Source organism: Saccostrea cucullata, unplaced genomic scaffold, assembly GCF_032062105.1.
Source record: "Saccostrea cucullata isolate Sc308-1 unplaced genomic scaffold, CSIRO_AGI_Scuc_v1 ctg171, whole genome shotgun sequence".
Classification (NCBI taxonomy): Eukaryota; Metazoa; Mollusca; class Bivalvia; order Ostreida; family Ostreidae; genus Saccostrea; species Saccostrea cuccullata.
The window spans coordinates 565,480-592,409 of NW_026926065.1; the positions used below are offsets into that span (position 1 = coordinate 565,480).

The 26,930-nt window shown below is 35.0% G+C and overlaps 1 protein-coding gene across 1 annotated transcript; it reads right to left on the bottom strand.

Annotated features, from left to right (window-relative positions):
- Positions 1–553: 553 nt before the first annotated feature.
- On the bottom strand, positions 554–26,845 carry LOC134270606 (nucleolar pre-ribosomal-associated protein 1-like). Its single transcript, XM_062752835.1, has 35 exons — positions 26,667–26,845; positions 25,395–25,537; positions 23,522–23,815; positions 23,036–23,132; positions 21,462–21,544; positions 20,998–21,138; positions 20,744–20,871; positions 20,346–20,541; positions 19,858–19,995; positions 19,360–19,533; positions 18,897–19,044; positions 18,464–18,762; positions 18,164–18,262; positions 17,816–18,065; positions 17,464–17,539; positions 17,250–17,335; positions 14,206–14,357; positions 13,670–13,894; positions 11,358–12,315; positions 11,047–11,223; positions 10,520–10,761; positions 8,598–8,668; positions 8,239–8,426; positions 7,930–8,040; positions 7,641–7,704; positions 7,091–7,253; positions 6,574–6,670; positions 6,155–6,427; positions 5,335–5,441; positions 4,683–4,826; positions 4,074–4,111; positions 3,958–4,029; positions 3,340–3,684; positions 1,412–2,229; positions 554–803 (listed from the first exon to the last, which is right to left on the bottom strand). The coding sequence occupies exons 1-35, from the start codon at positions 26,818–26,820 to the stop codon at positions 739–741; spliced, it is 6,816 nt and encodes a 2,271-aa protein (XP_062608819.1). The 5' UTR covers positions 26,821–26,845; the 3' UTR covers positions 554–738.
- Between the last annotated feature and the right edge of the window lie 85 nt (positions 26,846–26,930).

Below are 26,930 nucleotides of genomic sequence, written 5' to 3' on the forward strand. Positions count from 1 at the left end.
TTCCACAATTTTAAAGAGAAATTAACTGAACTGAAACAAAAAATAGTTTTAAAAAGACCATAAGATGATTGTTATTTGAAAATTACCTACACTTCCTTTTTTTAATAATTAAATAAAAAAAAATATAAACAATTTTCCTAAAAATCTTTAGTACTGGAGATAGAACTTCAAAAAAAATCTCTTAAATTCTTGCCCATTTCTCCTGATGTGCAGGATATGCATTCATCATCCTTAGTTGTATAGATTTTTCTCACCATCTTCTGTGAACATATCCGAGACATCAACTTGTGGATCACATAGATGCTATGAATAGCTAATCAAATGTACATTAATCCCTTGTCAATTTTATTGATAAATTTGTCAGTAATCATCTGGCAAAATGAGAATGAAGCTAATACTACATCTCTCTGACACAAAACGGACATCAGCTAATTCATTATTCATGCATCAGTATTTCTTAGGAATCAGGCTTCACGGTCAATAGAGCAATTAACAACCATTACTAGAACAATTCTGCCGTGTGAAATAGGAACAATTCAAAAAGGAGAATATATACTCTTCTATGCTTTTATTCCTTAATAAGTAGATAATGGGCATGAAATGATGACTCGCAAAGGTATATGAAAAAGTAATTTACATGTCATATCCCTTTTTTATATAAACTCAAATATTAACTTATGAATTATATTTTTTAAAGTTTGAATAACTATTGAACAAAATGTCTTCTGTAGAGATTAATTAGGATGAGCCTATCAGGTGCTGCAGCAAATACTGTCTCAGAAGGATTGACTGGTTCTCAGGTTCTGTAAATAAAAAAGGATACCAATTTTACAAGATGCACCCACAAACATACACACAAAGGTGTGATATGTTTTACCAATCTTCAATAAAGATGTCATCAAATGACAATAAAATGTACGACTTTTAATCAAAACAAGTTGGATACTGTAAACCAACTTTTATTCGCGTGCGAGAAAATTTCGCGAAGTTCGCGAGAGCCTCGTCATCGCGAATATTTCTCGCCGCGAACCGGTTCTTAAAGTCTATGTGTCTATTCAAAAGAGAACCTAAATAGGTTTGCTCGCGAAAATTGATCGTCGCGAAATATATTACCCCCGGTAAATCGCGAAATAAAGTCGTCGCGAATAAAAGTTGGTTTACAGTAATCAAGAGAGAATTGATTCCATATTTTTTCATTATGATAATGTTTTCTTTTTTAGTACAGTGTACAACTTTATAAAAAAATTATTTCCTATGTTAACACAACTTCAAAGGGATCATCTAGCAAAAATGAAGTATCTGTTATATGCTTTGCTCTAATTAACTCTCTATCACATTCCATATGATACAAGAATGCATGTTCCTTTGATATTTCAGTCTACATAGAAATTGTTGAAAAAGTAATAATGACCTGTTATCTTTTTGTACTTAGAAGAGAATTCCTTCCAAGTCTTCTGTTTGCTATCAGTTTTCAGTTCAAACAGCAGATAAACCATTTCATTCAGCTTCTCTATTGTCCTGCTCCAACTGCCATTTAAAACTAACTCTTTGTCTTTAAGATTTATCTTCCCTTGATTAACGGCATCCACTTCACTGAGATGCGGAATGCAATTATAGAGATGAGAATACAAACCAAACAGGCCCTCTAATATAATCTGTCCTTCTTTTGGACATTCTAATAACACTTCTGTGAAACTTCTAGATGACATCATAACAGAATGCAGCCAATCAACAAAGAGGTCCCATGAGTTACAACCAATCACATTCTGATTTTGTTTCAGAAGCCATGAACTAATAATGATGGCTCCAATACACAGAGGAACAGTTTTCTCCGTTGATTGAGTGCTAAGCAAATAAGAAGGGTTCCACCGAATCAATGATTTTAATGTCAGTTCAATCACTTTCTTCATTTCTTCAGAATTCCTCTGTGTAGTAAAACTGTCTGAATCACCTGAGTTCTTTGTGATTAATTTTTTATCAGTTTTAAACACAGAAATATTTTCTAGCCTCAAAGATTTTAAAGCAGAGGACACACATTGAAGAGTCTCAAGGTTGTCACCATAGTTACATAGGTTGCCTAACAACAATAAAGCCTCCCTAATTGTCAAGTTATAATCAGGGTTTCTGTGAAGCACACCTTGGTTTTCCTCCTTGGGGAAATCAGTGTAATCTAGGACAGATAGCAAGGTCTCCAATAGCTGACAGTAAGATTCCAATTTCACCTCGGTGCTGTAAAAATAAAAGGTAATCATAATAAAAATGTACTAAATATTGATCAAATGGGGAAAATAAGCAATGTACTTTAAGTTGCATGGATAATATTTCTCCTCCTCCTTAAAAAACCCTCAAAACAACAGAAGTCTCTGATAACACTGCAGCTCTGCTGGTTTGTAGTTAAAATTAAAAATAAAATAGAAAAACATAGCGCATCAAAATAAAATAAAAACAATTAAGACTTTTATATATCATAGTATGTAAATCTTTTTATGTACCAAACTTAATTGAAATCAAACAAACATTCTCAGAAGAGTTCAATTTTCAAATACTGTTTGCCTACAGGCAGCTAGACAGACAGACAGACAGACTTTGAACTAATACTTCACCATCACAAAATCTCTTATAATCTAAAGATACTGATTTTTGTCACCTGTTTTCCTGAAAGTGAGGGGCATTAAATCTCATTCCTCTGTCAGTCTGTAGGTCTGTCAGTCTGTCATAAAAGCTTTAATCTTGGTCATATCTTTTGAATGAGGAGAGATAGGGCTTTAATATAAAACGTTTATTGTCTGTGACAAGACCTTTCTAAATACACTATGATTTTAGACCTTGTAACCTTGACATTGAAGTTTGACCTACTTTAAACAAATTTAAACATTACTTTGAATTGGCCATAACTTTTCAATGAGAAGATACAGGGCTTTCATATTATATTTTTGTATTACCTGTGTCAAGACCTTTCTAAATACACTAGGCTTTTTGACCTCATGGCATTGACCTTGAAGTTTGACCTACTTTTGCTATGTTAATTTTTCCTTATAATTTTTGATTGAGAAGAGGTATGGCTTTCATATTTGACATACATGTGCATTACATGTGATAAGATATTTCACAGTATGCTATGATTATAGACCCCTTGACCTTCATGACTGACCTAATTTTCAAAAAATTCAACTTAGGTGATAACTTCTGAATGACATATGATAGGATGTTCATATCTAACACAATATGCCATAAATAATGACATCTCACCCACAAAAACACCCAAAGTGGGGCATCACAATTCTTTTAATTTGCTTGCTGATATATCTATTCCCTTTGTCTTATCACTGTGTGTCCTACCTGACTTTACCCAGGAGTTGCTTGATGACAATGATCATCTGACTAGTAAACAGAACTGGGAGGGGCTTCCTTTCTGTCAGACTCTGACTAGGCTTATTCTCCATATTCTCATCTGTCACTGTGTGGTTATCCATCACTCTGTTGTCCACTCCCTCACTGCTATGTGAGACTGTTCCCTCCACTACCAGGGTTTGGTGGTCTGTCTCTCTGTTGTTGTCTGTCATTGTTTTGTCATCTGAGGCCGTTTTCTCTTTTGTCTCTGTTCTGTGTGATTCACCCAGCATTGTTTTCCAGGTATTGTGTAGAATCTCCAGCAGTATCTTCAAATGCTCTGCAGGCAATGATCTAACCAACAAATATGAACATGAGTAATCATGGCACAAAATTTTATGTTATTAATCTTACACTGATTATGCAATAATGATATCAAGGTTTGCATAAAAGTATTTTTCTGTTAAAAGTGGCTGTATGGCACCTTTTTAAAAAGAAATGAAGTCTTAAATTAAGAATACAAAACTGCACCAAACACTTATCATTTTGGAATGATAAATTTAAAAAAATTAAGAAATGATCCCTTGTTCAATGTTTTTCTTAGCTGTTTTAGACTGGTGTCCTTACTTTGCCTGTACCATAGCAGAGTACCAGGTTAAAATCCCATGATTCCGGGGGTTACAAGGAACAGACAGGATGCTTCCACATAAATTTCAGCTTTTTTGGCCCAGTGGTTCTTGAGAAGAAGACTAGCTGCTCTCAAAATCTGCAGTACTTGAAGCTATCAAAATTAAGGCATTCTAATAAATTTACCTTAAAATGTTCAAATGCAGGTACGAGAAATGAAGAGATATTTCTAATCTGCAATGCAATAATTCTGAGTTGTTCAAAAAACTCAGTAAAACTAAGAAGTAAATTTTGCCTGACCTGTGTAGAGTTGTCACTGATACTGGACTCATAGATTTTTAAATGACTATATATTTTTACATCTTCAAGATATGTCGCTTCTTAAAGATGTGGAAACACTGTCCAGGTCTCTCTCAGCTTTTCTCCCTCTGACAGTAAACCAAGCATCCAACCTCTCTCTAGCTTGTACTGCAAAACATCAAAGTTATAATTAATTTAAAAAATCAAACATTTTATTTCGGGGGAGGGGGATCCCTTGTTCATATTTGATTGTTTATTTCAATGCAAATACACAAGAACAAGGTAGGTCACCTTTCTTTATCAAGCTGCTCTCAAAATCTCAGTGCTATCAAAATTAAATAATAAATTTACCTTAAAATGTTCACATGCAAAAAATTTAAGAGATATTTCTAATCTGCAATGCAATAATGGTGTAAATTTTCCACCTGTGTAGAGTTGTCACTGATACTGGACTCATAGTAGGACAACAACATCTTCAAGATATGTCGCTTCTCAAAGATGTGGAAATCTGCAGTCTCTCTAAGTCCCTCTGACAGTAAACCAAGCATCCAGCCTCTCTCTAGCTTGTACTGCAAAACATCAAAGTTATAATTAATTTAAAAAAACAAACATTTTTTTTTGGGGGGGGGGGGGGGAAGGGGGATACATATTTGATTGTTTACTTCAATGCAAATACACAAGAACTAGCATCAATTAATCTCAGTGAATTCTGTAGAGACTAAAAAATTTGGTCTGCATGGTGTCCATGGAGACACCAAACCAAAATTTTTAGTCTCCATGGATCTCACTGAGATCAAAGTATAAATAACTAGATTCACATTTAAAAAATACAAGGCTCATTTCTTAATAAAAAAGATTTTGTTCTCTTACCAAAAAACTGAATTGATATCAGTTTGTGACATAGACATACAATGTATTGAAAAACACACAAGATGTTAACAAACACACATATTTCAGACTGATGTATTTCCTTAGGTCTGAAGAGCAAAATGTGATGTAAGCAAAGGAATTTTATCAATTCATCTTAATTTCCTAAGCACAAGCATTACAACATCTGCTCTATATGTAGTATGATACCTCTGGTGCTGAACTGTTGAAGAGTTTGTAGAACTCTGGAACATTTCCTGTATCCATAGCAGGCTTCAACAACAGAAAGGCATTCAACATCTTGTACATGTGGTCCTCTGGAAAAATAAAACATCAAAACCTTAAGATTAACTGCCTTTACTATTCACTTAAAGGAATTTCTAATACTGTGAACCAACTTTCGTTTACATGTATGTGAAAAATATCTATGCACTTCATGGCTTTCCTTTGGTTATATATACTTCTGATAAAGAACATTTCTTGTTTCTGTATCTATGTATAATGTTTCCTCAATTGCCAAAATTAATAGCTGCAAAAGGAAAAGCTACAAAAGTTGTCATGGGTAATTTAACTTTGTATACAGTACTGTAAACCAACTTTTATTCGCGACGACTTTATTTCGCGATTTACTGGGAGTAAAGTTGTTTGCGACGATTAATTTTCGCGATCAAGCCTTTTTTGGAACTATTTATAATGGAGAAAGTGACTTTAAGGACCCATTCACGGCGAGAAATATTCGCGATGACAAGGCTCTCGCGAACATCGCGAAAATTTCTCGCACGCGAATAAAAGTTGGTTTACAGTATTTAAAAAATATACATGTTATGAAAATACTGGCACAAAAATTAGAAATTACAGATCCTCTTTGCAGTGAACAGATTATTTTAATCATTCTCATATCTTGAATCAAACAGTAAAAATTTCAAAACATTCAATGAATAATAATTTAATTAAATAAGAAAACAGTGATGAATTTAAACCATCAGGCATCAAATAAGGGAGGCTACTCCTATTTCTATTTTTTTTTTACCTGGCTTAAGAAGTTCCGTGGCAACTCTAGCCAGAAACAATGTGATGATACATGGCAGCTTTGTGTTTGGTGTCTCTATACTGTTCTTCACTAGCTCCACAAAATAAAGAACCTGCTGGGCCTCAGGGAAGCGTGCACCCTGCAAATGGGACAGGAAGTTGTTGAGAATGTGGTAAGCTGCACCCCGCATCACACTGTCATGGCAACTCAGGCAGGCAAAGGTGAAAGACAAGCATTGGCTTTCTACAAACTTACAGCAATCTAAAACTGACTCTGAAACAGATTTACAGAGATAAGAAACCAGATCCACTACTTCAAAACATTTTATGGTAAAAAAAACCCCTAAAATTCAAATTGAAAGCAATTTATTGGTATATGGATGTAATTATCTGCCTGTTTCTTATGTTATTTTTACTTACCAGATCTGACAAGTTCACTGAAGACAGGGAGAAGGAAGCAGGGATCGTAAGCTTCAGGGACAGTCTTGATCAGCTCAGCGTCCTGTATTGTGCCAGGCTGTAAACAATGACACTGTTCTATATTACCTTACCTTTACAGTAAATGTCTCTACTGATGAAAGCTTGATTTTTTTTTGTTCTGATGAACTTAAGATTCAGGATAAATGGTGATGATGGATTCATATTACATGTATTATCAATAGAAAGGTTTACAAACTGAAACTTGACCAACTTGTGTGTACATGTTAGATAGCATTTGCTACTTGATTCTGAAGAAAATGTATCCGAGAATTTACACATTTCTTGAAATGAAATGAAGCTAGATGATGTAACTGCTTTAATTTTTTTTTCTCGCAAAAAGTATTCAAATAAATAAGCTCTAAATAAAAAATACAATGAATGTGCTCTCAATGCCAAATAGGATAAGTATGTTAATTTGTACGTGTTTTCCAGATCAGTTTTTTTTACAGATGTCTACCTGCATCCTCCTCCTGAGTGGCAGTTTTAGTATGGAGGTCTGTAGGATCCTCTGGTCCAGACACCCCATGACCTCCTCTGCTGTCTTCTGCCCAGTCAGGGAGGCCCCCAGAGACTTCTTAACAGAGCGAACCTCCACCGCCTTCATCCCCCACAAATACGGTCTGAAAAACAAGCAACGGTAAATAGATATTGTAACTTCTACTGTACATTACTTAATTTTGAGGGGTCAAATTATCCTGGTTTTAGAAAAACATTCTGGTCAACAGGGATTTTCATTGTTGAAGAAGTGTTGAATTACTGATGATACTGTAGTTTTGAAATTTTGACCTTTCATAAATGACACAGAATTGTGTTTGCTTCATATTCCCCTACCCCCTCCCCTTTCCATTAAAATGAAAATTAAACCACAAAAATTAGTAATTTTACAGTATAATTTAAAAATCTGCAGGAGTCATACTATTCCTAGAATACAATGTATACACTTTAAGGAAGGGATGTGTATTTTACAAGTATTTTTTTTTTAAAATTGTATTTGCAAAATAGCATACCTGTAGCTCTTTAAGTCTGCCTTTTTTTGCTCATACAAACACAGCAGTCTTAGAATCTTCTGATCTACAAAAGTTACCAAAAAAATTGTAAGAAAAATTAAAAAAAGAATGTTACGAGTAGATATCAGCATCACATCAATAAATTATCTGTGTGATAGTTACATCTGACTTTTAAAATAAAATTCACAAAATCACATGGCTGAAGTACCTAGGTATTTAACAGGATGGGATAATTACATGTACCGTACATGTATATTGGGTGCTGTGAGGTATTCTCACTAATACATACCAGTAAAGGACAGGGAGGCTGAGTAGGCCCCCAGCAGGACCCCAATGTGTTGGGTGTGACAACAGGCCTGGTCCTTCTCCACCAGTAAAGTCATTAGATCCACCAGTGGTTCTGAGGATGTGTACAACAATGAAGCTTTATTTTACATGTACAAACAATAAAATATAGAATACATGTACTAACCTTTTTCTTACAAAGATTCATGGATGTATAATTCATGAATAAAACTAAAAGAGGATTAAAATATTATTCAATTTCTTATCATGCTTATAGAGAACTTTATTTTGTCTTGATAGCTTCTCAACCTACCTTTGACCTCTGGGTGAGCCTCGTTGAACATAATTGGTAGATACTGAGAGTGGCTGATAAGCATTTCATGTAGATGTTTTACAGGTAGGTCTGATGATACAGGTGTGTCTATCTCAGAAGGATCTCTGTAAATAACATCTGTCAGTGTGGTCAGGAGCTGTAATGTCAGCTTGTCTGTATATCTGTATCTGTAAAAACAAAGAAATCAAATATTTTACAGTGAAATATAGAAAACCATCACATACCATATTGACCAAAACTTTAACAAATTCTTTAAACAAACAAATTATGTAAAATATCAGAGATTCCTATTAAACTGATAGAAACTAAAGAAACTATTTTAAAAATGTCAAACCAACCTCAACAAAGTTTTGACGAAATCCGGCCATTCTTTTATCAAGTTAGTATTGTAGAGGTCTCTTATTTCATCCTTTAAAAAATACCGATATAAATCAATTGGAGGAATACACAGTGATAAAGTAACAAGAGGCCCATGGGCCTTATAGGTCACCTGAGCATTATGCAACAACTTTCCAGTGATTGAATTTGATTCATGTTTTAAGCCAGATGCTATGGCATTCACAATTTTGAAAGAGGCACCATTGATCATCATAACTATACACTTAGCAGCTGCTTAGTTTGGTTACTTAATACCCATAGGCAGGGTAGGGGAACAAAAAATGCATTTCAACACATGAACCCTGACCCTTAGGCCTAGATCCACACATTGCACAATTCTTAAAAAGGCATCCTTGCTTTTCAAAAATATTTTATTAATACCAAAGAGCAGATTTCAAGCAATTCATTCATTTTCAGTATATAAGTACAGCCCCCCCTCCCTCTATGGTACCCCTGACCCTAGGGCCTTGAAATTCACAATTCTGGAAGATTAGGGCCCTTGCTCATCATAACTAGATAGGTAGCTCATCTTCCTAAAACCCAGGAGCAGAGAAGAAAATTTTCAAAGATATAATGTATTTTCACTATACAATCAATAGAGCCATGCCTTAACACCAAAACCCCTGACCCTGGGGCCATAAAATTGACATATTTGGAACAGGCATTCTTGCTCATTATAACTATGTACTTAGTTTATTTAATACCCAGGAGCAGAGGAGAAGATTTTCAAATAATTCATGTATTTTCACTATATAATCAATAGAGCCCGGCCCTAACACCAGAACCCCTGACCCTGGGGCCATAAAATTCACAATTTTGGTAGAGGCACTCTTGCTCATCATCACTATGCACTTAGTTAGTTTATTTAATACCTAGGAGCAGAGAAAAAGATTTTCAAAGAATTCATGTATTTTCACTATATAATCAATAGAGCCCTGCCCTAACACCAGAACCCCTGACCCTGGGGCCATAAAATTCAAAATTTTGGTAGAGGCATTCTTGTTCACCACAACTAAGTACTTAGTTAGTTTATTTAATACCTAGGAGCAAAGAAGAAATTCTTCAAAGAATTCATGTATTATCACCATATAATCAATAGAGCCCCACCCTAACACCATAACCCCTGACCCTGGGGCCATAAAATTCACAACTTTAGTAGAGGCACCCTTGCTTATCATAACTATACACTTAGTTAGTTTATTTAATACCTAGGAGCAGAGAAGAAGATTTTCAAAGAATTCATGCATTTTCACTATATAATCAAAAGAGCCCCGCCCTAACGTCAGAATCCCTGACCCTGGGGCCATAAAATTCACAATTTTGGTAGAGGCACTCTTGCTCATCATAACTATGTACTTAGTTGGTTTATTTCATACCCAGGAGCAAAGAAGAAGATTTTCAAAGAAATAATGCATTTTCACTATATACTTATTGAGCCCCGCCCTAACACCAGAACCCCTGACCCAAGGGCCATAAATTTCACAATTTTGGTAGAGGCATCCTTGCTGATTACAATCATGCAAACAGTTTGACTGCTTGAAGTCCAGGAGTAGAGAAGATTTTTAAAGATTGCATTAATTTTAGTGGTTTTGGCCCCACCCCTCAAGCCCCAGGGGAGGGGGAACCATAAAATTCACAATTTTTGTTCCTCTTCACCCATAGATGCTTTATGCCAAGTTTGGTTGAAATTGGTTCAGTGGTTGCAGAGAAGAAGCTGAAAATGTTCAAATGTTAATGCACGACGCACGTCGCACGACGAACGACAACGGACGAAAACAGATAGCAATAGGTCAGCTGAGTTTACTCAGGTGATCTAAAAATAGGAAACTGAAGTAAATAAAAGCTTAGAAAAAGCACTTTGATATTACAAGTCCATACCTACCTGGCTGAAGGAAGAAAGAGCAATCAGCAATGATTCTATCCCGTTTTCTTCTCTGGTTTGCTTGTTTTTCAGCCTGAGAAGAAGACATGATTGACAGTTCCTTAACAACAAACTCCGCCTCTTTGTGTCCTCTGGATTTCCACACAGCTGGGATAGCAGGTCAATGTGAAGAGGGCACAGATTTCTTGTGTCTGTCATTAATGTTGATATGAGGGTGATGACTTTCCCTTTCAAGGTATTATCTGTAATTTCAGTCATTAGTTTTTATGAATGTCTTTAATGACCTTTACCCCTCCTTTGGATGGTCAAGATTTGAACAAATTTGAATCTTCTTTTAAAACATTAATTCATTTAACTTGAATGACCTGAAAAAAAATCCAGCTTTGATACTGTAAATGTATGTGAAATCAAATTTTTTGGTGGGTCAGTTTTTTTTTTAAGTTTAAAGAAAAACAACTGTTACAGTATTAATTATTGAATGTGTTAAACTTGGTTCCTCAAAACTAATATGAATATCATACTTTTACCTAAAACTCCCATTTTGTCTAGTTTCAGAGTTAGCCATTTTATTCTTTCAGCTGAGTTTTTCCTTACTCCAGCTGTTTCTGATTGGTTATTATCCTCCAATGGGATGCCTTGTTTCTCCTCCAGAAGATGCAAACAATTCTCACACATTTTCAAAGTTTGACAAAGAAATTTTTTGCCTATAAAAATTTAATTTCATAATTAAATTATGATACCAATCACTATGTATCAAAAATGACAACCAAATTTCCTTCACGACATTAAAGTATAGATTCATATTAATTCAAATTATCTGATTACATTGTAAACTTACTCTCTAATAATCTTTTGGGATTCATCTCAATGCACTGAAGCAGCACTGGTAAAACATCAGGCCTTAGATCCACTGAGTTTCTATCAATGATCCAAGACTCAAACCACTCCCTAGCCAGTACATTCTGACAAACCACAATGCACAATATCTCCATTCTCAATACAGAATCAGATTCCAAGCATTTTATGAACACACGTTTTGGCATAACTACTGAGGCTATGGGATAAAGGGTTAATACATTGAAACATGCAGTTTCTAGGTCAACAACATCCAAATGTTCAAGGAGGGTGAACAGAGTTTGGAATTTACTGAAGTTTAGGACTGGTATGGTGGCTTGTTCTTTGTCATTAATACTGTTAAGGAGGGTAAGGAGAACCTGGCCTTTTTCCATCAGTGACCTAGCTTTAACGCTTGTCAAATCTGATATAGAAAGTGAAAGTAGGACTGACAGTAATTTGTTGACATGTTCTTTGCTGATGAAAGTCTCTGTGGACTGTAGAAAACTGTTCAGATGTGTTGTCATCGTAGCACTTTTTGAATACTTTTTGTCAGTTAACAGAGTCAGACACTTGTTAAAATATCCATCCAGCTCTTTAGACAGTGTTTTCTGAGGGAGTGATTCCACCTTTTTCAAAATACTACACAAGCCTTGAGTAGTACAGACCACCATCTCCTCACAAGCACTTGTTGATCTGCCAAGAGTTATCTCCCCAGAGGGAAATAAAAAAAAAGAGAAAACACAGGAGTGCATTAAAATCTTCTGTAACATGTCAGATAAGTATTCTTCTCTGGACTTTTCTGGAATTTCTATGAATTTGATGTTTAGATTTGGTTCATTTTGTGATTCCTCTGATTCCATCACTTCAGATTCATTCACAGTTCCATCATTCCTCATAGCAGTCATTATAATATTTAACATCTCCCAGCAAAATTTAAGTAAATCAATGTCTTCCGTATTCTGAAAATAGAATTTTATTGTATTACTAATTGTAGAGAACCTGCATTGGGTTGAGCTATTATTACTACAGGTGACTCTCGATGGCTCGAACTCCGATCTCTCGAAGTTCTCGATCTCTCGAAGTGAACCTCCGGTCCCGTTTTTTTCCTCTATATAATTAAGCAAATTTACTCCTGATCTCTCGAACTTCTATCTCTCGAAGTTCTCTATCTCTCGAACCAAAACGTGGGTCCCGTTACACATAATTCATTGAATTTTACTCTCTATCTCTCGAAGTTTTGATTGCGTGTGTATACAAGCTAATCAAGCGTAAAATTGATGCAGTCTGAACTTACCTGGATAACAGTGAACGTCTGGGCTTGGCATTGAGGTGTTTTAATTGGGTGTTTACATAGATGACACTTCACCTGTGGGTAGTCGGTGTGTTGATATAATTAATTGATTATTATTGGTAAATTATTAACTGTTTTTTTAATTCACAACTTATTTTGATTTGAAAACGAGACCGTCACGACAAGTTTTTGGAAAATAATTTATACATGTTATAGTCGAATAAATAAGTTCCTATTGGCTATGAACTTTTATCAGAGCCTACATAATCCCACTATGGCAAATATTGCACAAGAAATTCCTTTCTCAAGGACTATACCGATTAAGAAAAATCTTGTGAACACTAGTGAACAGGGTGAAGGACCCGGTCAAGCCACGGAATAGTCAAACCGACAATTGCTATTCGGACTTCATGTAATCAGCAAATAAGAACAGTTAAGCATTGAAACTTTACAAATTTGTTTTATTTAGTCGAAATACGATCATTGTTGTTGATATCAAGTAAATATTATACCTTTGAAATACGATAGAAAACGTGCAATGATTTTATTTACAGATACTTCCGGTATCTATAAAAGTAGAACTTCTATGATCGGAACTGAAAATTCCGGATTTTATTTACTATTTACTTTCTATCTCTCGAACCCTTCGATCTCTCGAACTTTTCTTGCGGTCCCTTGAACTTCGAGAGATCGAGAGTCACCTGTATTTTAATTCAACATTTTATAAAATTACAAATGTACCTTTTCTTTTTATCAATAAATATAGGGCTTCCCAATTATACATAATGACATGAACTACATGTAATTCTGTTACATACAGTTGAACTTGGATATCTCTTGTAATATTGATATCTTGAATACCATGATGTGAATTGGAGATCCCAACGACATATTCTTTAAGTATATAACCCTTGATATCTCACATACTTGGATATGTCAAAGTTTTTTCTCAGTTAAATTGAGTTCAAGATAACCAGGTTTGAATGTATAGTACTTATCAGAAAATTTTCAGATTAACTGACCTGTGTTTTTAGTAAAACTCCACAATACAGAAGAACCTGACTGACAACTGTATCCAATTCAGTCAGACTGACAGATTTTAGTTCATTCCTGATTGTCTCTCTTGTCTTGTCGACAGCATCTTTACAGAACATCACCATCATCAACTCTTGGGAAACAGGTTTTGCTGTGAAATACAGACCCTCCATATTTATCTTCACTTTCACAGACTTCTTTTTCAATTTTTTCTGAAATAAAACAAAATTTCAAAGTAAATATGTTTGTTTCTCTTCACAAGTACCATGTGATTTCCAATTATGACCTTGACCTGATTTAATACTGGGATCTGTGGTCACAGGTCAAAATCAATGTGGAATCTCATCAGAGAGCATTGAATATGTAAGATCACAACAATTTGACAGGTGTATAAATATTGCTCTATCTCTCTATCTCAATATATGAGATGATTTTTTTCTCAGTAACTAAAAAAATTATTATTTTTAAAAACATTTCGAGAAGAGATATCAAAGTGGAGGTTACTTGCAGTAATACACTGTACCTTTTCAGGTTTGAGTAAAGATTCCATGTATTTTAGTACATCTGCACTTATTGTTTCCCCATGGAGTTCCATGACTAGTTTAGTTATTGTCACTGGTTCAACTTGAGAATGAAGAATGTCAATAAGTACGCCTGACAGATACTGGCTGAATTCTGACCAAACAAGAAAAAAAATACTTTACTTTAATCTATTTCCTTGATGTAACTTGAAACAATACAGATACATGTAGTTAATTTCGGTATTCAAATAACATCGAAAAATGAAAGGTTAATAATTGGTATTTTAAATAAAATACAGAAATTTATAGAAATTAAAACATAGAAATTAAGGTAGGACAAAAAGTACTGGAGGAAAAAAGAGTAATATTACTATATTGATAAAAATGAATGATACCTGAAAGAAAAATAATAAGTTTTGGCAAATTTGCGTTATATTTTGTGAAAAAATCAGAGAATCCTATATATTGGTCATTTGAGAGCTTACATTTTGGAATGTGTTTATGCTATCTAAGTGCAATAAACAAGCATGTAACAGTCTGTTATACAAGAGGCCCATGGGCCACATCGCTCACCTGAGTAACTTGGGTGATGCAGATCTTTTTAAAAGATTTGTTCTATATATATTTCTATATAAAACTTGGATTCCCCATTGTGGCCCCGCCCTACGCCCGAGGGTCATGATTTTAACAATTTAATATCTACACTACTCAAGGATGCTTCCACATAAGTTTCAGCTTTCCTGGCCTAGTGGTTCTTGAAAGGAAGATTTTAAAAGATTTGTTCAATAAATCTCTATGTAAAACTTGGATTCCCTATTGTGGCCCCGCCCTACCCCTGGGGGTCATCATTTTAACAATTTAATATTTACACTACCAAAGGATGCTCCCACATAAGTTTCAGCTTTCCTGGCCCAAACGTTCTTGAGAAGAAGATTTTCAAAGATTTATTCTATATATTTCTATGTAAAACTTGGATTCCCTATTGTGGCCCCGCCCTAACCTCGGGGGTCATAATTTTAACAATTTAATATCTACACTACCCAAGGATGCTTCCACATAAGTTTCAGCTTTCCTGACCCAGTGGTTCTTGAGAAGAAGATTTGTAAAGATTTGTTCTATATATTTCTATGTAAAACTTGGATTCCCTATTGTGGCCCCGCCCTACCCCCGGGGGTCATGATTTTTACAATCTAATATCTACACTACCCAAGGATGCTTCCACTTAAGTTTCAGCTTTCCTGGCCAAGTGGTTCTTGAGAAGAAGATTTTTAAAAGATTTGTTCTGTATATTTCTATGTAAAATTTGGATTCCCTATTGTGGCCCCGCCCTACCCCCGGGGGTCATGATTTTTACAATTTAATATCTACACTACCCAAGGATGCTTCCACATAAGTTTCAGCTTTCCTGGCCCAGTGGTTCCTGAGAAGAAGATTTTTAAAGATTTGTTCTATATATTTCTATGTAAAACTTGGATTCCCTATTGTGGCCCCGCCCTACACCTGGGGGTCATGATTTTTACAATTTAATATCTACACTACCCAAGGATGCTTCCACATAAGTTTCAGCTTTCCTGGCCAAGTGGTTCTTGAGAAGAAGATTTTTAAATATTTGTTCTGTATATTTCTATGTAAAACTTGGATTCCCTATTGTGGCCCCGCCCTACCCCCGGGGGTCATGATTTTTACAATTTAATATTTACACTACCCAAGGATGCTTCCACATAAGTTTCAGCTTTCCTGGCCCAGTGGTTCTTGAGAAGAAGATTTTTAAAGATTTGTTCTATATATTTCTATGTAAAACTTGGATTCCCTATTGTGGCCCCGCCCTACCCCCGGGGGTCATGATTTTAACAATTTAATATCTACACTACCCCAGGATGCTCCCACATAAGTTTCAGCTTTTCTGGCCCAGTGGTTCTTGAGAAGAAGATTTTTTAATGACCCCACCCTATTTTCGTATTTTCTTGATTATCTCCCCTTGGAAGGGGTCTTGGCCCTTGATTTTAACAATTTAAATTCCCCTTCACCTAAGGATGCTTTGTACCAAGTTAGGTTAAAATTGGCCCAGTGGTTCTTGAGAAGAAGTTGAAAATGTGAAAAGTTTACAGACGGACGGACGGACGGACAGACGGACGGACGGACGGACGGACGGACGACGGACGCCGGGTGATCAGAAAAGCTCACTTGAGCTTTCAGCTCAGGTGAGCTAAAAATGCAGTGCAACTTTTGTTCCATAAATAGTAGAGGGGTGATATTTAGACACATATATAAAGAGTCTCTATTCTTTATGTTCTACAAAGGTCAAGGTCATATCAAGAGGTAAAAGGTCAAATATTGTGACGTCATCTACTGATTCTTTGAGTTGTTTGCCATTGAATTTTTTTAAAATCACCAAAATATCTGAAACCACTGGTTCAATTTTCTTTATTTTTACACATTTTATTCTAGGACATATTTGAATCATTCTGTTAATTTTTTGTAAAAAATGAATAATACATTTTCTCCTAAGAAAACTTAAACTGTCGGATATTTACATGTGAATTTTCAATTTCTGACACAATATATGTTCTTTTTTACTTAATATTTTACCCAAATTTTCCAGTATCAATGTGACTTACTGATTTAAAGTAACAAAAACATTATCTTTATTGAAAGTATTACACAAATTTGCAATAGATCAATAGAAAATTCTAAAATAAGGCTCATTTTCAAGTCGAATGTCTGATTCTACAAACTTCTTACAGGGGTCTGAGAGGCTATATTTCAGACTATGTGGGCAAAAAATGTGCGGTTGAATTTCTTTCATATCATATATAAAGAGAGATTCTGTATCCAAGAACAAAATATCAAAGTTTCAGAAAAATTGAAGTTGAGGAAAAATTTGACCTATCTATTTGGTCCTACCTTAATATACATGTAAATTAAATAAACAAAATTAAGCTCTTTATGTGGAGAAAAAAAAAAAGCCAGATGTGGGTAGGTCAGGAGGGATGTGTGTGATATACACATTTGAACAGTCCCACACCCACCCTATTATCCCCTTTACCTGATGTCTCCGGACCTTCTTTCTCAGTTTCCATGGTTTTCTTGTTGATTTCCAAGGCAACAATAATCAATGGTGTAAATGGAAGTCTAGAATTGTAATCATGGTAAATCAAAATCATATTTTAAATAAATAACAAATAATTATTTGATTTGGAACAACGACATGACTACTCATTGTGCTTAAAACTGAAAAGAAGAAAGGGGGTATACTGTACCTTAAACTAGTTTCTGAGGTAGTTTCCACCTCAACAGTTATGTTGTCAAAATCTCCTTCATCCATTTCTAGAACAGCTTCAAAGGAATAAAAATTCTTAAACTTTTTTGTGATCTTTTACAAAAAAAATTTCAACAAAATTGAAAAAGATCAAAAAATGTTTGGTACATAAAGAAAGGTCTTGTCAGGAGAAATGGAAAGGTAAAGATATGAAAGCCTTAGCACCAATCATTCCAAGTTATGACAGACATATAGACAGATGGATACATACAAAGCTACAGTATCTGCCTCTGAACCTCTGATTATGTTTTGTTGTCTTTAACATAACTAGCTAAATAATCATGAAAACATACCTTTCAATGCATTGTCAAAACTTGTGGAATTTCTCTTTTCCATGGCAACATTGTCTGTTTCCAAGGAAATGACCTTTGATATGTGAATACAAAGTCTGTCCACATATGACATGGAGTTGCTAATGTAGGTAGTGAACATTCCAGCCAAAGACTTCAGTATGACCTGTTTATGAGGAAACATGGTGAAGTGCTTGATCCAGAGTTCCAACTCCCTGATATGATGTTCAAACAATCCAGTACCATGTAGAAGCTGAAAACAGTACACATTACATGTAATTCATTTAAGAAAGCACTACAAAGGAATGCCTTTTAACCCAGATGCATTAGAGGAACAATATTTTTAATTACCTGGACTAATAAGTGTTCCACTTTGTTCAGCATTTTAGAGTCCGATATTTTGGACAACATATCTAAGAGCAGGTAAATCAAAGAATGGCCATCTGGACTCTGAAAATACAGTTAAATATTTTAAACTTTGGATTTCTTTGATAATTCAAAAAAATTCCAATATCATAGCTAGAACTCTCACCAACTATGCATTAATTTTAAAAACTGCTGACAGAGAAACATTTTTTAAAAATATTCTATTGGCCAATAATTACCAGGGAAAATGAAACAATATGAACTTTTTCTGTAATGATTACACACCTGTTGAGTCCAAGGCAGCTTACGAGCATCCGTACCAGCCAGGAGCTTCAACAAATACAGCTGGGGTAACAGCGCCCTCTGTTGGTCATGTGACCTCTCTTCAATCTCCATGGCAGCATCCCCACTCTTCCCAGGGATTTCAAGAGGAGATAACTCCTCTGAGGTTTTCCTGACACCCTCCAACAACATACTTATGTCCCCTGTATTATCCACTAGGACAGATGGGGAGAACTCTTGCAGAAGACACAGAGCTTTCTCTATCTCCACCATGTGATCTGCTCTCAGAATTTCTGGAATACCTACATGAACACATTTAGTAACATTTTGCTGAATTCTGTCATTTTAATTTTTCAGAGCATGTTTGAACCTCAGGAGAAGTGACCCTATTTAAAAGGGAGAGTAAAAGTTGAAAAATCAAACTTTCTGCTCTTACCTTCCTCTTTTGTAAGATGTTTCTCATCCGTCTTATCTTCACTGTTAACCTCTGACCCCTTCACAGGAGTGGTTTTCTGCTCTGATGACTTTTTAGGAAACAACAGATCCCTCCAACAACTCATAATCAATTTGCAATCTGGAAATATCTATGAAAAGAAGAGATAATTCTTCAGATTTTCTGTTCAAACTTTGCATGCAAAGCCATGCATTATATGCAAGTAACAGTTTCATTTCCCAGGTAGAGTACCTGAGTCAAGTTCAGGGTTACCGTTTGAATCCTGGTCTCATCTGTCACTACTATTTTTTTCCCAAATACTGATCAATCACATTGAAATAAATAACACCTGTGATAATTCAACAAAATTTCACATTGAAATCTCTACTTCTTTGTGATTTAATTCCAACTACTTGGATATAAATACAAATTCAGGCTGATTTTTGATACAATACACTATTTTTACCTTTAGAATATTTTCTTTGAAGAGTTCTACAATTTCCTGCCTCTCTGATTGGTTATAAACAGAAGATGAAGGCTTCACACTCCCCTCATTAAGGCAGTGCAGAAAGTTCACAGACTTCTGGAGTAGGACTCCAAGAAACTTCATCCCAAAATACTGAACGCTGGAATGGGGGTGCTAGAAATTCAAACAAAATATTCAGTATACATCCAATGTGCTGAACATACAAGGTTCATGTATATTCTTAAATTTTGCCTCAAACAAATTATATGCATATTATGTCTACATGAAACTACATCTTGCATACCTGACTTTTGACATTCAATTGATTAATATTTTTTCTACCAAAAACAAAAATTATTTTTCACTAAATCATACATTGTATGAGGCAGGTATGTTTCATTTTGTTTTCTGTTGTAATCCTGCTGTTTTGTTTGCTCTTTGTTTTGATTTTACTTCAAATTTGTCAACTTATTACTCAGTAAAATCCAAATAATCAACCTTAACAGACTGCAGAACGGGTGTTAGAATTGCAGGTATGGGTATCAAGTGAACCATGACCATCTCCACAAATTTTACAGGTGAGTGATGCTGACTAGACTTCAGGACAACTGGGCTGTCTGGCTGATGTTTGTAGATCTACAATATTTCAACTTCCACAGTCAAGAGGGCACATTAAATCCTTTAATAAAAAATGTGCCTTAAATTTCAAAATCGAAGTCTTAAAATAAGCATTACTTTTTGAAATCCATTAAGTCATATTTCCACAGAAAGTTGTATTCAATCTGAGGGTTGGATTGCCCTTTCTTGATATAAATGTCTCTTAAATACATTTATGATGGGACAAATTACCACAGAAAATTTGTCGGCATGTACATAGCATAAATTAATCTTTCACAGAAAAAAGTATATGTCTACTATAACAGTACATGTTATAAACACAAAAGGATATTTCTTGAAATTTCAAAAGATTTATTTTCTATACTAACCTCACAGAGAAAGTTCATGGTAGAGCACCATCTAGTGGTGGGTCTTGGTGGTATGTTCTTGATCAAACAGGGGAGGTAATGCTGGATCTGATCTGGGCATGTTTTAAGAATCTGACAAATTAGTTCTTCTACTTCCCTTCCCTCAACAGTCTTAGACACAGATGTCAGGAAATTGGTCAATAACTGATTCTGGTTTCTAAAAAAAAAATTACGAATAAAAAAATAATTCCTTTCCAAGTCAGAAGGATCAATGATTTAATATCAAAGTTTTAAGATGAAATTGTGATTCAATAGTTAACAGTGAAATTAGAGGGGAAAAGAGAGAAGATATTTGTGGTGTTTTTACATATGGAATTTTTTCCTCAAAATTTAAAGATACTTATGAACATTATACATACTTTCCACTTGTCCCTAGTGTTTTGTCATAAAAGTTAATGCCATTTTTGTGAGAACAACAAATCTCCATTAGTAGTTTATGTGCCAATTTTACTACCATCTCTTTGTCTTCACTGGAATGTGTTCCAAGCTGAAAATTTTTGTTAGCATATTACATTAACTACAAGTGCAGCTCGTTTCATTGTCTTCAATTCAATAAATTTTGATATTGACTTCCCAAAACAAAGATTTTATGCAATATTGAGATTCTGCATACCTCCTCTATGTCATCTGTGATAGTTCCCTCCCCTTGTTCTGGGTGACCTGTCCATTTATACAGCTGACTGATCTGACCCAGGGAGTAGTCATTAAACAGCCGCAACTTCTGAGTTTTTGTAATGGCTTCATTCTCAACAACCTGTTGTGGTAATAGGCACATTAAATTCATGGAGTTTTTGCTGCCTTTTTAACAAAATTTTAGTCATCAGCAAATAAAAAGGTTTACAATATACTGTAAATCACTTTTTATTCCAGAGAACTTTATTTTCGCGTAATTACGCGAGACAGTGTGTTCGCGAAAATTTAATTCTCTCGTATTATTGTATTCCTTAAGAATATATAGAGCAATAACCACAATTCGCGAAAATTTTGTCTCACTAATCAAGAGTCAATGACTATCTCGCAAAAATAAGGTGTCGCAAAAATTTGGTGATCTACAGTAAGCTAGAATTCTTTAACTACCTTTTCCAATAGTGTATTTAAGATCAGTTTAATGTTTGCAGCTTTATCCTTTGTCAGACCAGTAGACAAGGAGTTCAGAAATCCTGAAAAAGTAAATAATCAGTTATTACAAACAATATAAATAAACAAGAAAATCAAATTTAATCTTCAATAAATACAAATGCAGACTTAATATATCTATACAGACAGAGACTAACATATTTTTTCTGCCAATTTAAGAATACAGTCAAACTTGTCTTAGCGGCCACCCGAAATCAACGGCCACTCGCGATCAGCGGCCACTTTCAGTTCCCCCCGATGATTTTTCCTATATATTTTAACTGGAATAAACGGCCACCTGTGTAACGCGGCCAGCGGCCACTCAAATCCTCTCCCAACAGCCTTATTGACACTATAATAGGCGGCCATTTCGTCACTTGCTGTGATTCTGTCATGTCTTTTAAACTCATTCGCTTGGGTGATTATATCCCGATAGCCAATTTAACCCAGTTATGAATGCAATTAAAACAAATTACTACTGGATACACTGACCTCTGTTTGTGTTTATGAAAAAACCTGTTAGATAGATTTTTTATTATTTTCAAGTTTGCTGATTGAAAAATAAAAAGAATTTAAATACAATAGATAGTTTCCTCTACCTAAAGAAATTCACACCTTTTAGATTTTGATTTCCAGTAGAAGCCCTAATTACTACACTTGTGAAAACAAAGCGCTTCATGTGGCATGATTATCTCGTGTATTTCACTATCAACAGACGATTGATAGGGATTAGTCACACTCTACTGCATATGACACCTGTGTTATGGAATGATTTTTAACTGCGTCAATACATCTCTCTGGTCAAGTGGTTAATTTTATTTGTGTGTCTGTGTATGTTACATAGAAATTCTGACAGCTTTATAAACAATAACATTTACAAGACTTTGAAAAACTTCAGCAAGTACGTTAATTGCCGATGAATAAATTGGTGGGGGGGGGGGGCTTACACTGCTGACCATTTTTGAACATATGCAAGTGAAATTTTTATTGACATATTCTTACTTAAATTTCTATGTTTTATTTTATTTACCATAAAATTGTATTTTTGAGTAATTTTTTCCTTTATAAAAAGGATAATAGCCGGGCACTGTGTGTATTTCTTGTTTAACTAATATGTAGAAACAGTGACATGCACAAAACCTTTTAAAAAATTCTAATTCTTTAATAGTTTTTTTTTTAAATGAGCTTAAATTATTATACATACACTAAAAAGCCTTTCTTAAATTGACCTGTTTTATTATTTGATTAATCAATCTAACTGTAGTGCTTAATGTTGTTTATTCATTGACCGAATGTCTTTTTCGAGTCCAAACTGGAATAAGAGGCCACCTGTCTTAAGTGGCCAGTTTCCAGACTTCCCAAAGGTGGCCTCTTAAAACAAGTTTGACTGTAGTTATTCATAAATGTACTAATGATAATATTTGAAGATAAAAAAAAGTTGGGGGGACCCATAGACTTTAGGTATATAGAGGGTGATAGTCCATTGCGTTGAGCTTACAGTGGTGTGAATAAACAAGAGATTTGAGAACACTGACCTTTTATGTTTATAAGCTGCTGTATGACAGAGTCACTCCCCACCAGAAGAAAAGCCATAATAAAGTGAATCAGGCACGTCCTTACGTCCTGTGGATCCTGTTAGAAATATATCAGTCACAAAACTCTACTAGATAAAATGTAACTAAAAAATAAGAAAATAACCAAAAACAGAAATATCTGTAAACTTTCAAAGCTGACAACAGTGTTTTTTCTCGAGAACCAGCTACCAGCCAAATTAACTGCTTCAGTTGAAAAGATTCTGATTCCACATACAAGTAATTGTTGTAATGTCCATTTTGCTTATAATCCTTAACCTCTTAGCAAGTTACAAATGATCTCTGGCATTTTACTTTGAAAAAAGGCAAAAATTATACGTGCATCCTTTTCTATAATAATCTGCCAAAGAGGAATTGTTTTAAGTTCTCGTCGTTAAAATTACATGATTCTATTTAAATTTATCAACCAATGATATTTATTTGTCTAACCTTGAAGTCCCTCCTATTGAACAAAGACTGGATATGTTTGTGGGAGGTGTCTAGCTGTGAGAGTAGAGACTTGGCCCCGCTTTCTCCCAGCATTACCAGCGCCCCCAGCATCCTCAGGGCAGTCTTCACAGCTGACGCCCTCACCTGAGGTCCCAACATAAAGTAAACGGACGGCATGCCCACCGACAAGATCTTCTGAAGAATGACTTTACCAACAGGAGCATGCTTAGTTAGCCTCAAGTCATCTAAAAGGCGCAGCACTATGGCTTCTAATGCACCAAAAATGCTATGCAGCTAAAAAAAATTAAATTATATTTACACATATAAAAAGATGCTATGTAACTTTTGAAAAAGGGGGAAAACTAATAAAGGATGATGTGACATAACTGCTATCTGGGGCCCCTTTTTCCACGACAAATTGTATTTAATATACAACGATGTTGGTAGTTTTCAAACATGAGTGAATAAATACGACGCCTTTTGAATAGTTTCAATAGTCCAGACACATTTTAATTACAAGGAATACTGCATTATCTTTGATTTTTTTTAGACCTTATAACAGCTAAATCGGCCAGATTTGTGTGAATATTTTCTTTAATGGCAAGAGAATGGGCGGGTCTTAGTACAATAGAGGGATATGCATGTACGAGAAGACCTTATATGGCTATTGTTATTATTTCGCACATAGTCATTATCCAATCCGATGACATAATAACAAAACATGCTGGTTTACTACGTTTACATTTTATCGCACACACGTGGTTTAGGTCAATTTACTTGTTATCCTTTTCTACATTTCAAACTTTTATAATGGTTAGCCGAGGCTGTTTATACTTAATGATACGCATGGTTTTTCAGCATTTACGGTTTTTAGGACAAGAAATGCACATGAAACTTGTATTCATCAATACTCGGGAATACGTATAGACCTAGCGAATTGCTCACCAAACATGCTAAAAGACTTTAAACTAATGTATATCATGTATACTCTATCAATTGTTTTTAACTATATAAATTTTACTGTGGTTTCGGAAATGGTACATATGTAGATCCGTGTCTAATCTGTGACTCAAATCCATTAAAAAATATCAGAAAGCAGTAAAATTCGCCAAAGCATGTTTCAATAGTTTTTTTGTGGTACTCACTCGTAAAGGATTTCATTTAGCTGATTGGTCAGTTAGAAAGTATCGCCTGTGCCTTGATTAGCATATGAATTCATTCTCACGCCAGAAAATCTAGTTCCGTTGACCTGTTTATAATGGGAAAGGCCAACTATATTTTACAAATTTTTTAAAAATAGCATGTGAGTGCAGTTAGGTACAATTTTCTCCCTGCACAAATAGGTAGATTTCAATAAAATACAGTGACCAGCCAAAGGAGAAAATTGTACCTACCTGCGCTCGTGTATTTTAAGGGCTTAAAAGAGTGGGGCGGGGTTAAAATGCAATGGGAATTGGATGTAAACATGATACCCCTACCCAGATAAAAGATCTATATCTTTCAAATCACGTTTCTATTTTTGTTAAAAATAGTATTCTGTAAAGGTACAGATATCAGTGATTAGTTACATACAAAAATTTGAGTAAAATTTAGACATAAATTTTTTGTCAATATACGGGGGGCCGCAAGTCACCTCATCCTTATACAAACAATTACAGAAGACACATCAATTCCTTACAAATTATGAAATAATATTTCATTGTACTTAATAGTAGGTATATAATTTTACAGTGTATCCTTTTGTGTTTAGTGCATTGACTCTTTTTACCATGAATTGAAATAATGTATAATTTAGGACATAACTGATACAAATCTGCAATATTTTTCTCTGAAGTTGGTAACTTTAGATAGAAATTAAGGTTTAGTGTCAGACCTCTTTCTCCTTTCTTTTGCCCCCGTCTAGCAGCGTCAGTATCTCGGCACACTCTGGTGACGACCTACAGTACCCGGTCACAATGTCATACTCACTGCTGTCTATGCCATGTTCCTCTGCCTGCTTAACAAACTTATCCAAAGCTAAAATTAATTTAAACACAATCAATTAGTGATCTGAGGATAGCTGCAGATCTGTAGCTCACTGCCTGGAAAAAATTAGTAGATGTACACATGTATGGAGAGCTATGTATGTGTGTGCCACCCATTGAAAAAAATGTATACACAAAACCGTGCACTGTTTCTAAAATTTTAATACATTTTAGAAATAATTTGAATAAAAGATTTATAAATGTAGCAGGAGAGGAGAAAAATGCAACGGACCAGACTAGGATTTGAACCCTGGGCTCCCTGAATCTTCATGCAGTCAAGTGTTCAACCGACTGAGCTGTCTGGCCATTGGCGAGTAGAACTGACAAATGTATGGAAAACATAGATGTGTGTGTGTAAGGGGGGGGGGGTTGATTATCAAGAATTTGTAAAGATTGTAGTTAAATTAAAATACAATTTTTTTTTACAGGGAGTGAACCATTTAGAATGAATTAACCTGTTTGTCCCCTTTATTCTGCTCTATGGTCAAATGTATGGTCTCAGATTACAACACTGACTGATGAATCTTTCAAATTGTGGCAGTCAGCAAATCGCTGGTACCTCAGTTAGTAAAGCATCCCAGTCTGGTCCGCTGCATTTTTTTTTCTCCTCTCCTGTCACATTTGGTGCCCTGCTTTGCCCTGGAACTGACGTTGAGAGGCCTGCCAGGGATGAGCCTTGGTTTGGGTCTTTGAGGGACCAAAGATCTTTAAGGAGGGAGGAATGTCATTATGTGGCGGTCAGCTGTTTTCGATCGCCGATGGTCAGCTACATATAGCTCAGTCAGTAGAGTGCCTGACTGGAGATTCAGGTTTGAATCTTGGTCTTGTCCACTGCATTTTTCTCCTCTCCGGTTACATAATACTTATCATGAACTTATAATAATATTAATTAACATAAATATGAATCCATACACATAAATTAACATTTATAAATATTTTATTAGTTTTTTTTTATGAAAATATAACAAATCTTGGATTAAACAAACTACAGTTTTTGTGTGATAAGCTTTGGGAACTTTTTTCCCCTGTCCATCTTCATTTTTTATTAATTCACCATGAAATTTTACAAAATGTGCCCTGTTCATCAATGTTCATGAGCCTGTTGAGTGTTGTGTACATACCTAAAAATGTAAGATTTGGATCCCTAAGCTCAAATTTAAATCTGATTTCTGTATATTTCTCATCTTCTTGTTTTTTCTTTTTAATGGGAGAGTTACTTCCTTTTTTATCTGCTTTCTGTTTTCTTTTTTTCCCCGATGAAATTTTCTCTTTCATATTTCAATCCACCATGTGCACATGTGTTTACGTCTGGAATTCGTTCGAAACTCTTCTTGTTTTATCTTTAATGTCAATAGAATGGGTTTCTCCAATCATAAACCTAGAGA